Consider the following 15,049-nt stretch of genomic DNA (forward strand, 5'->3'; position numbering starts at 1 on the left):
AGGGACTGGCAACGAGTGCGTGCCACAGGTTTAGCGTATTCTTTGTTGCCGACTGGCTTCATTGCAGAACCGTACTGATTAAAATAAATTAAAAGTGCTCCACAAAAATATTGAACTAAGTATTTTGTTTGTTATTTCGGTTGAAAAGTTAGAGTGATTTTTAAAACTTGAAATGTGAAAGAGATACTAAGAAATGGTACAAAATAGCGAGAGAGGTTAACAAAAGAAGACAATAGAATTAGTGCATAATAGTGTGTAGAATTCTAGTACCTATCTCACGGTTCAAGTAAAATCACTCTGAGTTGGTAAAATCGGTTTCCAAAGTAATCGACCAAAGACTGAAGACGTCAAAAGAGAGCACAATAATCGCATTTACAAACTGACTAATTCATAAGCGGTAAGCCTACTCCACAACACAAGCAAAGATAAACCTGAAGCTGTGCTAATAATTTTTCCGACCAACGCAAGGTGTAATTTTTCTGCTCTCAAACCGAGCCCCTCGTTAAACAAAGCATTTTAGTTTCCATATAATTGACCTTATGAGGATGACTATTATTGCCCAAACGATGTATACTATTACAAACTCTTTGCTTAACAATATATTGTCGTTCCTTACTCTCCAGGGATAAGCAAACCCCGACATTTCTTCCGACAAAGTGTATTTTTCTTCGTGTGAGTCGTAAGCGTTCGAGACGGTTATTGCGAATAAAGATTGATCGTACAAGTGACAGCCGCCGAATTTATCCGGAGGGAAGTTATCACAATGGCGGGCAGGTCCCGAGGGAGCGATGCAGTGTTCTATAAGGCTACAAGCGAGAACCCATTTCATAATATTATCACGCACCAGTCTTGTATTGTATATTAGTATGGCCCCGGCTTGTGGCATATATTTGCTCATTTCGCTGGTTCCCTTCATCGGCAAGAACTCTAACATACGTGGATCTGTCCCTGATAAAATAGTATGTCCAGCTCGTTTGAAATAGTACAGAAAACTGGAATTCTTCTCGACCATATAGTGGACAATTTTATCGTAGCTGTCTTGAAACACTACCGAAGTATCCATCCATAGAACTCCGCCAAATTCAGAGAGAATTCTTTGAATGATTAGTGGTTTCCACGAGTAGTTATGTAAATTTAAAACAAATGTTGGAAAAACGGAGAAGTCAAAGACTCTATAAGCTACATTTGGAATGTTTCGTAGTTCTTCAACCTCGTGTCTCTTGAGTCCTAAATCGTAAACTATGATTTTGATGTTTTGGGGCAAAAATTTCTCCATGACATCTATCCGAGCCATTAGTTCTATAAAGTGGTTGCTTGAAATAGCAGTAACCGGCTGTAGATGTCTCATATATGATGCTTCAGAGATGGCATTTACCGTTGCGCCAGCTTCAAGTTCATAAGATAATCGTTTAAAAAGTTCGAGTATGTTTTCATCAACACGGAATTCCTTTTGCCCTTTTATTGAGGAATTGAATGGGTGCTCGTACCTTCCAATCGTTTTTGACATATGTATGGTATTTTGAGGTCGTTTTGCTTGTAAGTACTCCTTGTAAACGGTTGCTCCAATAATAAACAGTAAAACAACAAAAAACGTAGAATATCGTTCTAATAGCTTCATGTTCAAGTTTCCGCGTTGTTGATTAAGGGTGGATCACGTCAGATCTAGAAAACGCTGCGTTTTTGTGGCCAAATTTACGTCAATTAAGTTTGCAACATTTATTCCGCTTCATTGAAGACCAAAACTAATTTCCAAGACCTCTATCGTCAGACATTTCATTTCGCACCATTCAAACCCCATCATGCTTGCTCAGCTTTTATAATGGAACGTTTAAAAATCTCTTCCAGACATTCTCCAAGTGTGCCGTGCCTCACGAGTGTACTAGACAAGGGAATGCATAATTCATTAGGACTCGAAACACTCGGTTCGAAACCTGTTGAATGCGTGGCAATTATCCCAGTTTCTTTTGCAAGTAGACCCACGTAAACATCGTCTATTCTGAAGACTGGTATCAGGTCTAGAACCTCGACGAACAGAGCTACTACGTCGTGAGATAAAACAAACCCAAATCCTGAGCAAAAATCAGGGTAGTAATAATCCTCGTATTGTTCGTATGTAACAGACCATTTCCCCCCCTTGTGTCTCAAAGGTTTCAGTTTGTGCATAAGGTTGCCTGTGTAGAGGCCTTTGCTGGGCGTTGTAGGCCTATTGAAATACGACACCAGTCGCAAGGGGTGAACAAAACAATCGTCGTCCACTTTTAAAAGAAAAGAAAACTCGCAGTAGTTGACTGCCCATTCGAATCCTGTTTGTATCTTAAACGTTAAATTATCGTAGTGATCATTGTAATCTCCACGCACTAGGTCCTCGAAGTCTTTTTCCTCCTTCAGCAATAACTGCGACAGGGCTTTTAGTTTAGTTTGTCCCACAATAAAAACGGTTTTCCAAAGACGTCGATTGAGCTCATCGAACGCCCATGTTTTTCGTATGTTTTCTCTTCGATCCAAATGAGCTGGCGCGGAACTGACAAGAACAAGGAGATGGTAATATTGATCGCAAGTTCTGTTTGTAACAAGCACTGTTTTGCGTTCGCGTGACTTCCATAAAAGCAAAGGAACTCTTTCCACCTTTACTGATACACGTGTCTCGTTGAAATTCCATGATGATTTTAAACTCCAATAAGAGGTCTGTAAGCGCATGATATAGAACAAAACAAGAAAAATGGTGCAAACTGTACTCGAACAACATATCAGCACCTTTCTGATCTGGCACCTCATATTTAATACAATTAAGAGACTTAGCCTTTTCAGCTAAATTCCTGACGTTGCATTTGTTTTGGTTATACGGTTTCATTTGAAACACTGTTCAGTGTAAGTAATTCGAGTCTGTCGGAGTTAGCTCGAAACCGTAGTTCGCATTTGTTCGACGACGTAATTTTTTTGCGACATTCGTTTTGTCGTGACGGGCATTTTCCATGGGAACGGAAATAGATATATCTTTCGAAATCTGTCGGTTGATGTGCTTGTTTAAGTGCCTTTGCGAGCAGAAATTTGCATTGCGGGTCAGTGGGCTCCTGTTGTCAGAGAGATGTGTAATTATGCACATAAAACTGGCACAGTGTCATAAATGTTATAAATTAGAGTCAACGTTCCTCTAGACTAGCAGTCGGGTACGGAAGACAGCTTCACCAAACTAGTGATTTCTGCAAAGTTTTCACTGAGGATTATACAAGTTGTTACTGTCTTGTTAGCCTACGTAGCAAGTGTTTCCGTGTGGTTTCGGAGCACAGAAAGACCAAGGAAAGACATGGAACAGGATTTTCAGTTTTGGCTGTACTAAGAATGGAACGACAGCCAAAAAATGAAAGGGAGGAGGTGGAGGGGAAGGAAGGCCAACCCCCCCCCCCCCCCCCGCTCTTTTACTCGCCCCATTTTTCGCGTGCTCTTTGACTCTCGTTCCTCGTTCTTTGCTCCGAAACCGCACGGAAATGCTTGCTACGCAGGCTACTTGCTTGTGTATAGCTGAATGTCCTGCAGCGGTTTCAAATGCCTGTGATGGTCACTGATTCTAATTGTGCTGCATTAAACAAGTAATCAAACTGCCACTTTCGCTCACTCTTTAATTGCTCTTTTTGCTAAGTATAACTTCGAATTTCCAAAAAATGTTCACTAATTCGAGACATTAAATATTCAATCATTTTGCAATAAATACAATTACGTAATTCAATAAATACCTCAAACTTTATCAAATATATTTTACGTGTATCGTGATTCAATGCCAGCACCTTTTATATAATCAATCCCATAAAAGCCGAAAGAAATTCAAACCAGGTAGCGTGGTAGGCGCTTGAGTGGGTAGACTGTTCACACATCCCCATCTCCTAAGTAGATTTGACACTCATCCAAGATGGGCGCCCGGAACGCAAAGTGCTCGATCTCGAGGATCTTACGGAAAAATAGGTGACTGTGAACAGCCTATAGAGTACTAAAGTGATGACGTCATAATAATGAAATTTCTGAAATTATGGGATTTGTCAGGATATTCTGAAAGAACAATGTCCAAGAGGCCTACTTGCCAAAAATGAGCATTTGGGGGCAAATTGTCTCTGAGATCGTAGCCCAGTTATACTCAGAAAACTCCATACAAACCCTTCTAAATTTTTTTTGGGTCAACCCAAAAAAAATTTAGAAGGGTTTGTATGGAGTTTTGTAAGCATAACTGGGCTACGATCTCAGAGACAATTTGCCCCCAAATGCTCATTTTTGGCAAGTAGGCCTCTTGGACATTGTTCTTTCAGAATATCCTGACAAATCCCATAATTTCAGAAATTTCATTATTATGACGTCACACTTTAGTACTCTATTGAGAGGGTTAATAAATCTCGATTACTTTACATGCTTTCTTCGCGATAGTCATTCATTGTCCTGTTGCTCATTCTGACGTGTCCTACGCTAAATAAAGTACATTATCGTCAAAATTTCAATGATTTAGTGATAGACTGAGCTTCATCATTGTGAATCGACTTGTGAATCGAAAATAGCCTATCAGAGTGTGGCGGAACATGCCCGGGGGAGGGAGGCACATCAAAATCAATCAAACTTCCATTTAACTCCCCACCTATCCCTCCATGGATGTAAGGTTTCTCCGAACCTGCACCCTGCGGAACGAATTCCTTTGCTGCGGTATTTTTGTCAATAATAAAACTGTCCGGTAAGACACTTATTGTCTGTTTTGGTATTTCATCAACGCTGTCCGGATTAGATTTTTTACGAAGTTCTGTTCTCGGCAGACTTGCATTTAGATCAGTAGAATTATCATCATTATTTTCAAAGAGACCACCATTCTTTCCTTCCATAGCGCGTTCAACCTCGTTCCTGAAGCATTCTGAGTCAGGTGCTTTAGCTTTTGACTGGGGAGCAAATTTCCATTCTTCTCTAATCATAACTTGTATGATGTTGCCCTGATCATCTTCCCTCATCACAGTTCTACACTTGTTTAATGCCGCCTCATCCAACTTTGTACGTTGTTTTTGGCTATCCCCGTCGTTATCACAACGGTCTTTGGAGTTGTCACGCAACAGAGGGAGTGGCACTGTGTCACACTTGTTGCTGGACTCAAGGTATCCCGTAGTTGTGTCACGAAAAATAGGACTTCTTTCAGTCACACCGTCCCGGAACTTCCTGCTGTCAATTTGATCACCCTTCATCATAGCCAGATTATTCCTTGACCTCACCGGCATACTACTGCAAACATCTGGCGATTCTGTACAATCTCTACTGCACACCGACTCTGCTGTTTGTCGTAACGCTGTGGATGCCTTCTCCTCTAAAATCACGTTGGTTGCTTTGCCTTTACGCCTTTTTCGAACTGGCGCAATGTTCTCATCCTCGTCAATTCCAAGTTCTTTGCATTGTGCAAGAACTGTAAAGTGAAAAGAAAGGATATTTGTATGATTATGATTATTATGTTTATTATTCAGAGGAAAATACTAGTAACAAAAAAATGTGGCACAGGGCACCCACTACATAACTATATACCGCACGAAAGAGCACAGCCCAATGGCAGCTGTGGACAGTTGTTTGTCCTCATCTTTGGTTCAGGATTGGGAATAACCTTAGATTATGAAATGCATTCCACTTGGTGTTGATGGAATAGAAATATCAACTGTCTAAATATTATGTCTATTTCCTCTAGCATCCCCAAATTTTCTAAACAACGTAACAGAAATCAACACTGTAGAGATACCTAAAACTTAACCTGGGGCGTTAGGGCCAGTAAACGTTCGCAAAACGACACTGACTCGATCCCCAGCTAAAGATAAGTGTGCATCGACTCGTTTAAAAACTCGTTCCAAGGCGATAGTGGAACTTGATCGAAGCTGCCTCTGAAAATATTTTTTGGGAGAGGCCACCAGGCATCGAGATTCAACATTGAAGTTAAGACAGTATCAGGTTGCGTTCTCTTGTTGTCGAAGGCAATTAACGTGAAACCTTACACCATTAAAGAATGTTACCGGATTCTGTAGAATCTGTACCAAAGAAAATCTTCCTTATTCTAAATCCGACACGACAGAAAGTCTTGGTATAAAGGACCGGAAGTTTAAGTCCAACCTCGTTTCTGAGGTTTTAAGTCTTTTGGTCCCCTGGGAACGAGGTTAGTTGAAGTTCTTGAGTCCTTCCTTGTTATCCTCGGGTTCTAAACCTCAATTCGAATCAGAAGATCGAAGATAACAAAATCCCCAGAGGCATTCCTGGTTTTCTCGCCAGTTTTCTCATTTGGAAAATCACTTACCTCTCTCGTCAGAGACTTGTGTAGTGACCTGCCACAGTTTTATTGGCCCTTTTTCGCGTTTTCTCTTTTCCTCGGTGTCGTGACAAGCAGCCTTTTCATGAAAGCGTTCTTCGCCTGATTCATCTTGGTTGCAAGAGTCGCACTCATGAAGGCGAGTGAGTCCCCTGAGTCTGTTGAATATCAAAAGATGGCGATCTTGCATGAATCTACAAATCTGGTTGACGTTTGAGGCTATGTTACCTGTTTTTTAGTATATGGGAAAGCAAAAAGGGAAAATGAAAAAGTGCAGAAAAACTCCATGGTCACTTTTGAATTTCCTGATCCTAGCAGAACGCATGAAACACCTAGTAAATTGCTCCACCAGCCACTGGTCCCTCTGCAGTTCATCGCCAGAGCGACACCTAGTTTAGTTGGGTAAGTTTGATAATGATTGCTCTTTGAGAAACAGATTTTTCTTTCTTCTCATCCCTCGTCGCACGAAGAACATGTTTTTGTGCGAACCATTGACCTCAGGTTTGTTAGTCAGATGACTATTTCGAGCTACCAACGTAAAATAAGGACTCTTTACACTTTACCTTTACCTCAAGAGTCACCCTCAAGCTCTAAATTAAAAAAGAGCAAGTTTTGCTCGTTCCCCTTGGAATTGCTAAGGTTTTAAACCCAGGTCATTTGCCAGGGTACTGTACCTTTCAAAGGCGTCCCCCAATGTTTCCAGTCCCGCAGGCGGTACATTGGGATAAACATGGTAGGGTTTAAGGTAACTTACTAGATCCTGGATCTAGGAAAAATACACAATATCTTTCAATAATCTTTTATTGACTCACACTTGGAATTATTACGAGAAAAATGTTATATACATTACAAATTTACAATGGGATAACAGGGAATGGTAATTAATTATTTGGAGCCTAGAGGCTAAAGGAACCGTGAGGTTTTCGAGTTAGCGCCTAAAACAATTCGTTTAATAAAAAAAGAGAGAGACAAGTGGAGAAGAACTAACAGCATAATTAAACTATAGTTAATGATAAAATTTATATTCAGGTTACTTTCGGGGATTGTTCTGACTGCAAATAACGTTTTCTTTCTTTGGAAAAGGAAAATGAGGTCTTTCAGGTGCTGAGGAATATCGCGCAAGAGATCTATTGCATGATACAAAAACATGTGTTTGCCCATGTCGGTTCATGTTTATTAGTTCTGATAAAACGAAGGACGGAGAAAAAAATAGGCAGGTACAAAAGCGTATACCTCTTCCATTGAAGCATGCATCGAATGAACTACCCTCCAAAGTCTTTTGCCCTTGTCATATCTGTAGGGACAAAGCAATAACTCTTCAAACATAGAAGTTACAGCAGGGTGGAGGGTATTAAAGACGGTTTTCGTGTGCACGTACGGGTAACTAAAATTCCGACCCGCACCGATAGCCGCAAATAAAGGTAGATTGCTTGTTTCCCAGAAGAAACGACAAGACCGGGTAAAGGGTTCATCCAAATACTACATTTGATGGGTAAACATTATCCCCTTTTAATATAAATACGTGGGAAACACGTTCCCATATTGGTACCTACAGGCTGACACGAACGGTGTATCTTAAGGTCCCTGGTCACCGGCAATTCTAAATTTGCAAGTGCAAGCCATCGCTAACTATGATAGATTTTATTCGAAACCAATAGATCTCTACAGTAACGGGCTTCTATTCCGATACACTTGCCAAAAACGATAGGGTTCCACAAAAGTAACGGGCTTCTAAACCGATACACGTGCCTTCAACAAAATTACAATTCTCTAAATCGAAAAACTACTCCGTTCAAAGTGTCACATGATCACGTGTTCGAAACGTGATCGGCTACATCTAAGGTCAAAAAATGTCACGCGCGAAAAGTAACACAAAACTCCGTGACGCTAACTTCCTTGGCAAATTGTAGGTTGCACGGAAACTGGATCAAGTTTGCAATGCTCTGCGTAGAATTTTCAATTTCACCTTCTGAAGTCAGCTGGCATCGGTCCTTTGTCACGTGCAATCCACATGGTTGTTGGCTTTATTCGTAGCACTTTCATCTTAAGGGAAGGCTGAGTTGTTACTCCACAGGGGAGATCTGATTCACATTGTCGCTTAGACTACAAAAATTAAAGTACACAACATGTGTTCTTCCATATTTGTTATTACATACGTTACTGGGCATGATTAAACTAAATGCAACATACATACATGATACAAAAAAATGATGAAAAAGAAACAAAGAAAAGAAAAAGGGAGAAGCCCGAACGGGACACAAGAGATATCTCGTGGGGGGATGGGAGTGGGGGAGAAGGGAAAAAAACGTGAACACTTTGATTTGAAATGTGTACTGATGTGTACTGACCAATAACAATTCAGTTCTTAGAAAGCGAGCAAACCTCAAAGCTGTTCGCAGTTTTGATTCCTCACGCTTGACTGGCCTTTTCCTCGCTACACAATAAAATTCCGTAAATATTTTTACCTTACACGAAAGACACACAGAGATTACATATAGCGAGAGCAAGATCGCACGCTACGTGAACATGACCAGAACCCAACTTTCATGACATACTGATAAACATGTGTATAACTATTAACAGAAACTACCAACCTTCCAACTGCAGGCGTGAATCCTAGTGGATCGGCCTTCAGTTGTGAAGTAAGGAGTCATGTCTGGAAGGTACCTGTACATGGCCAATCTTTCGGCACTTACATGGATCTAGAGATAATTGAAATCCGTCAAGTTGTTAACCCAGCGAGCACGTCCGCAAAACAACGAGGGGTGTGTTACGCGCGTCACCCCATTCGCCTCTCGCGGGTATGTTACGCGCGCTACTTCGGTAACTATTGGGACAACTAGAAGGAGTCTGCTAACAGTCTAACGGAAATTGGACCGAGTTGACTTTTGCAAAGACTTCTGGGACTGTCACTAGTAGCCTCCCACGCAAACGTTATTAGGGGTTCGTCACGCGTTCCTAGGGAGAGGAATGATTGCGTGACGAACCCGTAGTGACATAGCCTCCCACGCAGACGTTCTTAGGGACAAAGGAAAAAAATTGGCCAATAGCTGACCGGTGCGTCACCCGTAATGAAGTTGACACCTTCAACCAAAAAACGTCTGTGTTAGTATTTTTTTTACCGTACTAGCCAGGCAACAAGTGGGACTTAAAGAAGGTAGAAGCTCTGTAAGAAACTAACCTTCATTTTATACTTCATGGCTACCTCTTTGAGTAGATACTCATATCCGTACATTCCTTTGCATAGTAAGCTCACGACATGTTCTGGACCACGTGAAAACCACCTATGAAGAGGTTTACAGGTATATTTGACAAACTCCCCAGGTACAGAGGCAGACTTGTACTCTGTCGTTATTTATTTGGTTACAGGTCGTTTTGACACAATTTTATTCGGTCGAGGTGAAGATAGTTCCATGTACTTTGCTTAAAGAACGAAGAATATTCACCCAAAATGGTTTTCTTGTTCACGCGCAAACTATTCTTGAAGTGATCGAATTTTTTGTGCAGTTTACTTCAATTTCACTGCTTGAGTTTGTACCGAAAAGACTTTGATTTTCAGTGCGGGAGAATCGCACGGGAACACATCGGAAGGGAAGCGCGGAAAATCAGTGACGTCATGTCCCATCCCATGTCCCCTTGAGCACCCCAATCCACCACAAGTCTGGAAATCACATAAATAGCTACTTCACTTGGTACTAGTCTTGTACAGTAGCATAGTAGTAAGGAAGGGACCGAAATAATCCACTTTTTTGGTGCATGCTCTTTAGTATGAAGTACAAAATGTGCACCAATTCTGTATACATATTTTTTCAACAACCAAGATATTTTTATTCCTAAGGGTGGATTTCCACTGTCGCGTAATTTTTACGTGCGTGTACACGCACCTAAATTTTTCTCGCGTAAATAAAACAGAGACAAGATATAAAGTGTTGAGCTTAAATGTCAAATCGAGCGAGGTTCAACTTATTAAAATCAGAGAAATAGGGTCTGGGCAATGTTCTTTTTGGCTCGATTTGGGGTCATGATTAAAAATACAAATAAATATAGGTTTGAGCCAAAACAATAATGGTCTTAACTCTGCTTAAATTCGACAAGTAAAGTTCAGGTGCCGTTTACTTTATTCCCTGGCTCAAAAGTGAAATATCCTTTCCGAAATAACTATATTCAGGACCGTACAAGATGGAGAACTAAAGGATCAGTGCCTGCGATATGGCCGCCGTCACCTCGTCACCAAGAATAGAAGGCTTCACTGTTTTAAAAAGTCCCAAGTATACATAACTTTCAAGAACATAAATTTTTTTCTTAACCGTTTCTTGGGGATCATGTTTCTGAGAAACTGCAACGCAATCCTAGGTATTTAACTGTGTCAATCATTTCAGTCATTCGTTGGTAGCGAGTCGTCCGTTCTTGCTGGCGACTTGGTTAGTGGCGAAATGTCTGTAAACAGTGCCAGCTCACTCACCTATCTATCAGTTCAATGATAGCATCTCGGCTTTGTTCCTAGAGACACACAAAAAAAGGAAATAAACTTTATAAACTGTCACCCGTGATCAGCTTAGGAATTTCAAAGCCCCGTTCAGTTAAATGTGTGTGATAAAGCAAACACACATACAAACCCGACTGGGAAGTGACTTCATCTTTGGCAGGCAAAATGTTGTGTCAATGTAGATGCTCTTGATATCCTTTATACTGAAATTGAAAGTAAACATCAAAGTTCAATAAATTGTTTCAGGCATGTTTATAAGAAAAACAATGTTCTACAATAACATTTTTATCATCCCGAAACATATTTTGTGAAATAACCGAGGGGGCAAAAATTAAGGTGATATGTCACCACTCGAACGGTCACTCATGCCGGATTCAATTCTGTGCATGGCTGAAACTCCAAACTAAAAGGCAAGTTCTTGACTTTCAAACCAACTACAAGATAACCTGAGACAAAACCTTTTTCCAATCCGTAGTTAAATTTAATACGATAAAATTAGAAATGATCTTCGTTTGAATAAATACTTGACATACTTGCATCCCAAACCAATGAACATTTGGGATAACGTGGTGTATTACACAGCTTCGTATCTCAGTGGCAAAAAAAGGGGTTTAGGTAACGAACAAACCTGCCATTAACATGAAAAAAGGATATCCTCTTCACATCACCTTTTGCTAAACGAAAGTCACCTGTTAAAAACCAAAGCAAATGAATATGAGCTGAGTAACTCGTCTTCTTCCTGAACCATAACCTGTAGAATAACTCACACCCAACGATGCAAATGTTGCCTTCTTTTCGTTTGTTCTGGCGCGAGTTTGTTGATTGACACAAACTCGATACAAGGCTGTACAAAGTTTACTGAGTACGTGAGTAAATTCATGATGTCTTTGTCTAATTTTTCCAAGGACTCTTTCAACATTTCCTATCTATCTAACTACCATTTATTTGCCTCCATCACAAAAACTGATGATTCTGTTTGTTTGTTTTTCGCGGTTCGTAAGAAGTTGATCCTGTTAGCTTAATGCTTCTCCCCTTCATGAGTTATTATCACATGCACAGTCAACTAACTCTCTTCTAACAGACGTCAAATGGACAACTCAAAAACGGCAGCTCCCTGCCGTTCAAAAGTCGTTTTTCTATGTCCCTACAGGTGTCTCTATCTGCCTTTATGGTGGACAACTCCCTAAAGGGGACATGAAGTATTAATCCCAGTAGCGGTATCAGGTCGTTTTGCCAGATGGCAGTTCGCCCAGACTAAGTCGATTCGCCCGATGTGTATTTGTTGTTCTTTAAGCCTGAGAAAAAGGAATAGGCATGGAAAGACAATGACTGCACATGTGAATCCAAGGTTCACCATGTTGAAGGGTGTTGCATGTCTTCGGGCGAATCGTCTGAAGTCCTAGCGGCCCCCTTTTGGGCGAAACGACCGCAATTCCCAGTAGTTCTTCAGCCGTTGCAATCGACTCTCTATAAGGCGGAAATCTTTCTTAGATGGAAAGCTACATGTAGTATCATCCAAACAATGGTATCTGTCCTAGAGAGAGCTAGTAACTGCAGACTCTTTTTCTCAACCTCTCTTACCTGTGTAAAGGACGCTCCCATGTTGGCCTTCAAATAAGAACCTATGGACATCATAATCAAAGACAAATCCAGACAATAAAGTTAAACAGTACCTCCCTCAACATGCAATTTAACTCACTAGTTGCATCTCGTTTTAACGCATTAGAGATTCATGTCAGGCACTATGCAATTAGCAAGGAAACAGCTCTAAGCCAATCATAATTCAGTTAAATGCAGTTTGTCACTTTTAACACATGCGCTGCTTTTCGGCCAACCTATTATTGGTATCATTATCCAGATAACCAAGGTTTGAATTTATTACAACGTTCTTTGAGACAAATCACTAATAGAAATAGATAGATGTGGATAAGATGCCCAAACAAGTTAAAGGAGATGCAAGAAGGCAGTAACCATAACAACAGAGTGAAGGTCAACTATCAGGCACTTTTACAGTGTACACAGAGAGAGTGATGGGAAGGCTGGGAGGGGGGGGGGGGCTTTACCAACTGCTGGGGAAGGGCAACATGAGGAAAATGATTTGACTTAAATGGGAGCATGGCCCTTGCGACGCCCTACGACCACCCCATATACAAATAGCAAAGAAGACTGCTGGCCAGCATTACCTTAGTGCTTATGTTTAACCTTCCCTGAGTTACATTTACAGTCACACGTAATAACTGTTATAGAATACTTACATGACGGAACCAACACAATGACCAGCAGGTAGGAGTGTTACACAAATTGAATTTTGCTGTGGAAATTATAATCAAACACACAAAAAAATCAAACATTATAATACATAACAGAATTAAAAAATGACCAGAAGTTTTAACACACCTCTTCAGTCTTCTCATCAAAGAGTGGAATAATGGTCTGTTGCTCCAAAGGTATACTACGCTACATTTAGAGAAAAAAAGGATGATATTTTGTTATTGTTCAGCCAATATTATAAAACAAGGAGGCAGAGACTGGCTGAGTGGTCAGCATGTAGGACCCACAATCCGGCATTCCTGGGTTTGTGTGCTGCTCTGCCACTTGCTGGATTTGTTCCCGGTCGTCATGAGTTCAAACCCTCAGTTAACTTTTATGCTTTATTTGGATTATTTATTTGAGAATTATTTGAGTGGTGTGCCTGTAAACTAGCTGGGTAAGCTAAGTGCACTTTCCGCTATAAACAGTGCTACATGTATATACTTGTGCTGTATACAGGACAGTCTGGTCATAAAAAATACAAATGACTTACTCCAAACAAACAAGTTTACTATGTAAGAAACAAAGTTTGCCAAACAACTTAAAAAACAGAAGGCTGCCTAAATTGTCTGTCAATGATGGAAATGGAATCTGACGGTCATTTGACTGACTTTGATCCAGTCACTGCAATATTATGACATGACATGACATGACTCCTGACTATTCAGGCTTATTATAATGCTCATTCCATGGGAAAGAAAGGACGATGAAATATTATTTTACTAACAATATAATCCTTCAGGTGACTGTATGCTGGGTTGCACATTAACAGATTTTGGGTTGTTTCAGAACAATAAACAAACACAGTTTTGCTGGTGAGAGAAAAAGAATATTTAACATTAAAATAAAGTATTTTGTTATTTACAGTTTGAGATGTTACTTTAAAAGAAATTTAAATTACATTTTTAATTTACTTTAAAATGTTGATGGGTTATGATCCTAGAGGATCTTCAGTATGTAAGTTACCTTGGTGAACAAAGAAAGCAAATATTTTTGGCCTGAGCACAAATCCAATGACTTTTTAAAGATGCAAGATATTGGAACATATTTAATTTTCTTCCACAGGAAAGTGGAAAATGCTTTAATCAAACAACTAGTTATCCAAAACCACAACCTGCATCGCATTATTCCCATATCTAATATCTACACCTTGCAGATGGAAAATCACCATCCACCAAGATTTCTCTTACCTTGTCATCAGTCTGTCATGGAAAGCCGAAGAATCCAATCCAGACATATGATCTGAGTGAAATACAAACAAGAAACAACTTTGCCATAGTTTCACCTCTTCTTTTCCCCTACTTTCCAAAGTTAATAGAGAACCACATAAATGTCACATTTGGTGAGATCTTACTGTCAAAATCAGAAAACCATGAACATCTGAAAATTTTCGGGAATGTTGATTGTGTAGTGACCAATCGCAGTGAAGATAAGGACATGCGAGTGAAAAATACTTTATGTAAGAACACAGATTATGCAAAACAAAAGAAACAAATTAAAGTAGTAGACAATAACGTCTCCCCACGAGGTTTGTCAATTTCTGCTTGTTTGTTTGTTTGTTTCACACAATCTGTGCCCCAAGGGTAAAGATTTCCGTACAGGCCCCCATTTAAGGTTACTAATGATGCGGCACGCAAACTGTAAAATGTGCGGAAATCTTAACCAGTGCAGTGCAGTAAAGACGAATAAGCTTTATACCTTTGTGACAATGAGAAAGAAAAAATGCCACACTATCAAGATTCTCTTTCTCAAAATTGTCTGCAGAGATTGCAGGATACTCCCGGAATTTTCCCGTAAAAGAGCTCATGTTGAATCGCGACAACGCTCTGTCCACGATCGGTTAGAACAGGCACAAGTATAATAAGAAATATCACGTCATTTTAAGGGGAAAGAAGGTCGAAATACTAAAAAAGAATAATAATCAAATATGGCGGCATTTCACGAATTGTGGT

The 15,049-nt window shown here is 40.1% G+C and overlaps 3 protein-coding genes across 3 annotated transcripts; all 3 read right to left on the reverse strand.

The window, feature by feature from the left end:
* Window positions 1–502: 502 nt before the first annotated feature.
* Window positions 503–1,618, reverse strand: LOC140923574 (uncharacterized). Its single transcript, XM_073373650.1, has one exon. It carries the CDS (start codon window positions 1,616–1,618, stop codon window positions 503–505), a length of 1,116 nt encoding a protein of 371 aa, XP_073229751.1.
* A 179-nt stretch (window positions 1,619–1,797) lies between these two features.
* On the reverse strand, window positions 1,798–2,697 carry LOC140923575 (lactosylceramide 1,3-N-acetyl-beta-D-glucosaminyltransferase A-like). The gene has a single exon (XM_073373651.1). The coding sequence runs from the start codon at window positions 2,695–2,697 to the stop codon at window positions 1,798–1,800; it is 900 nt and encodes a 299-aa protein (XP_073229752.1).
* A 1,681-nt stretch (window positions 2,698–4,378) lies between these two features.
* LOC140922893 (uncharacterized) lies at window positions 4,379–15,020 on the reverse strand. Its single transcript, XM_073372932.1, has 16 exons — window positions 14,796–15,020; window positions 14,288–14,339; window positions 13,825–13,909; window positions 13,185–13,244; window positions 13,043–13,098; window positions 12,369–12,409; window positions 11,416–11,476; window positions 10,918–10,990; window positions 10,764–10,801; window positions 9,483–9,585; window positions 8,896–9,003; window positions 8,268–8,404; window positions 7,535–7,595; window positions 6,976–7,067; window positions 6,290–6,459; window positions 4,379–5,419 (listed from the first exon to the last, which is right to left on the reverse strand). Exons 1-16 carry the CDS (start codon window positions 14,902–14,904, stop codon window positions 4,470–4,472), a joined length of 2,196 nt encoding a protein of 731 aa, XP_073229033.1. The 5' UTR covers window positions 14,905–15,020; the 3' UTR covers window positions 4,379–4,469.
* Between the last annotated feature and the right edge of the window lie 29 nt (window positions 15,021–15,049).

The sequence above is a fragment of the Porites lutea genome, chromosome 13 (genome assembly GCF_958299795.1).
Source record: "Porites lutea chromosome 13, jaPorLute2.1, whole genome shotgun sequence".
Lineage (NCBI taxonomy): Eukaryota > Metazoa > Cnidaria > Anthozoa > Scleractinia > Poritidae > Porites > Porites lutea.

What these genes read in the sequence shown, in the direction of transcription:
- LOC140922893 (XM_073372932.1), bottom strand. Translation starts at nt 14,904, where the DNA reads ATGAGCTCTTTTACGGGAAAATTCCGGGAGTATCCTGCAATCTCTGCA. An exon ending in TGGGAGCGTCCTTTACACAG is followed by an intron (nt 11,477 to 12,368) that starts GTAAGAGAGGTT and finishes GGTTTTTAACAG; the next exon opens with GTGACTTTCGTTTAGCAAAA. An exon ending in TTGGGGGACGCCTTTGAAAG is followed by an intron (nt 6,460 to 6,975) that starts GTACAGTACCCT and finishes GATATTCAACAG; the next exon opens with ACTCAGGGGACTCACTCGCC.
- LOC140923574 (XM_073373650.1), bottom strand. Translation starts at nt 1,618, where the DNA reads ATGAAGCTATTAGAACGATATTCTACGTTTTTTGTTGTTTTACTGTTT.
- LOC140923575 (XM_073373651.1), bottom strand. Translation starts at nt 2,697, where the DNA reads ATGCGCTTACAGACCTCTTATTGGAGTTTAAAATCATCATGGAATTTC.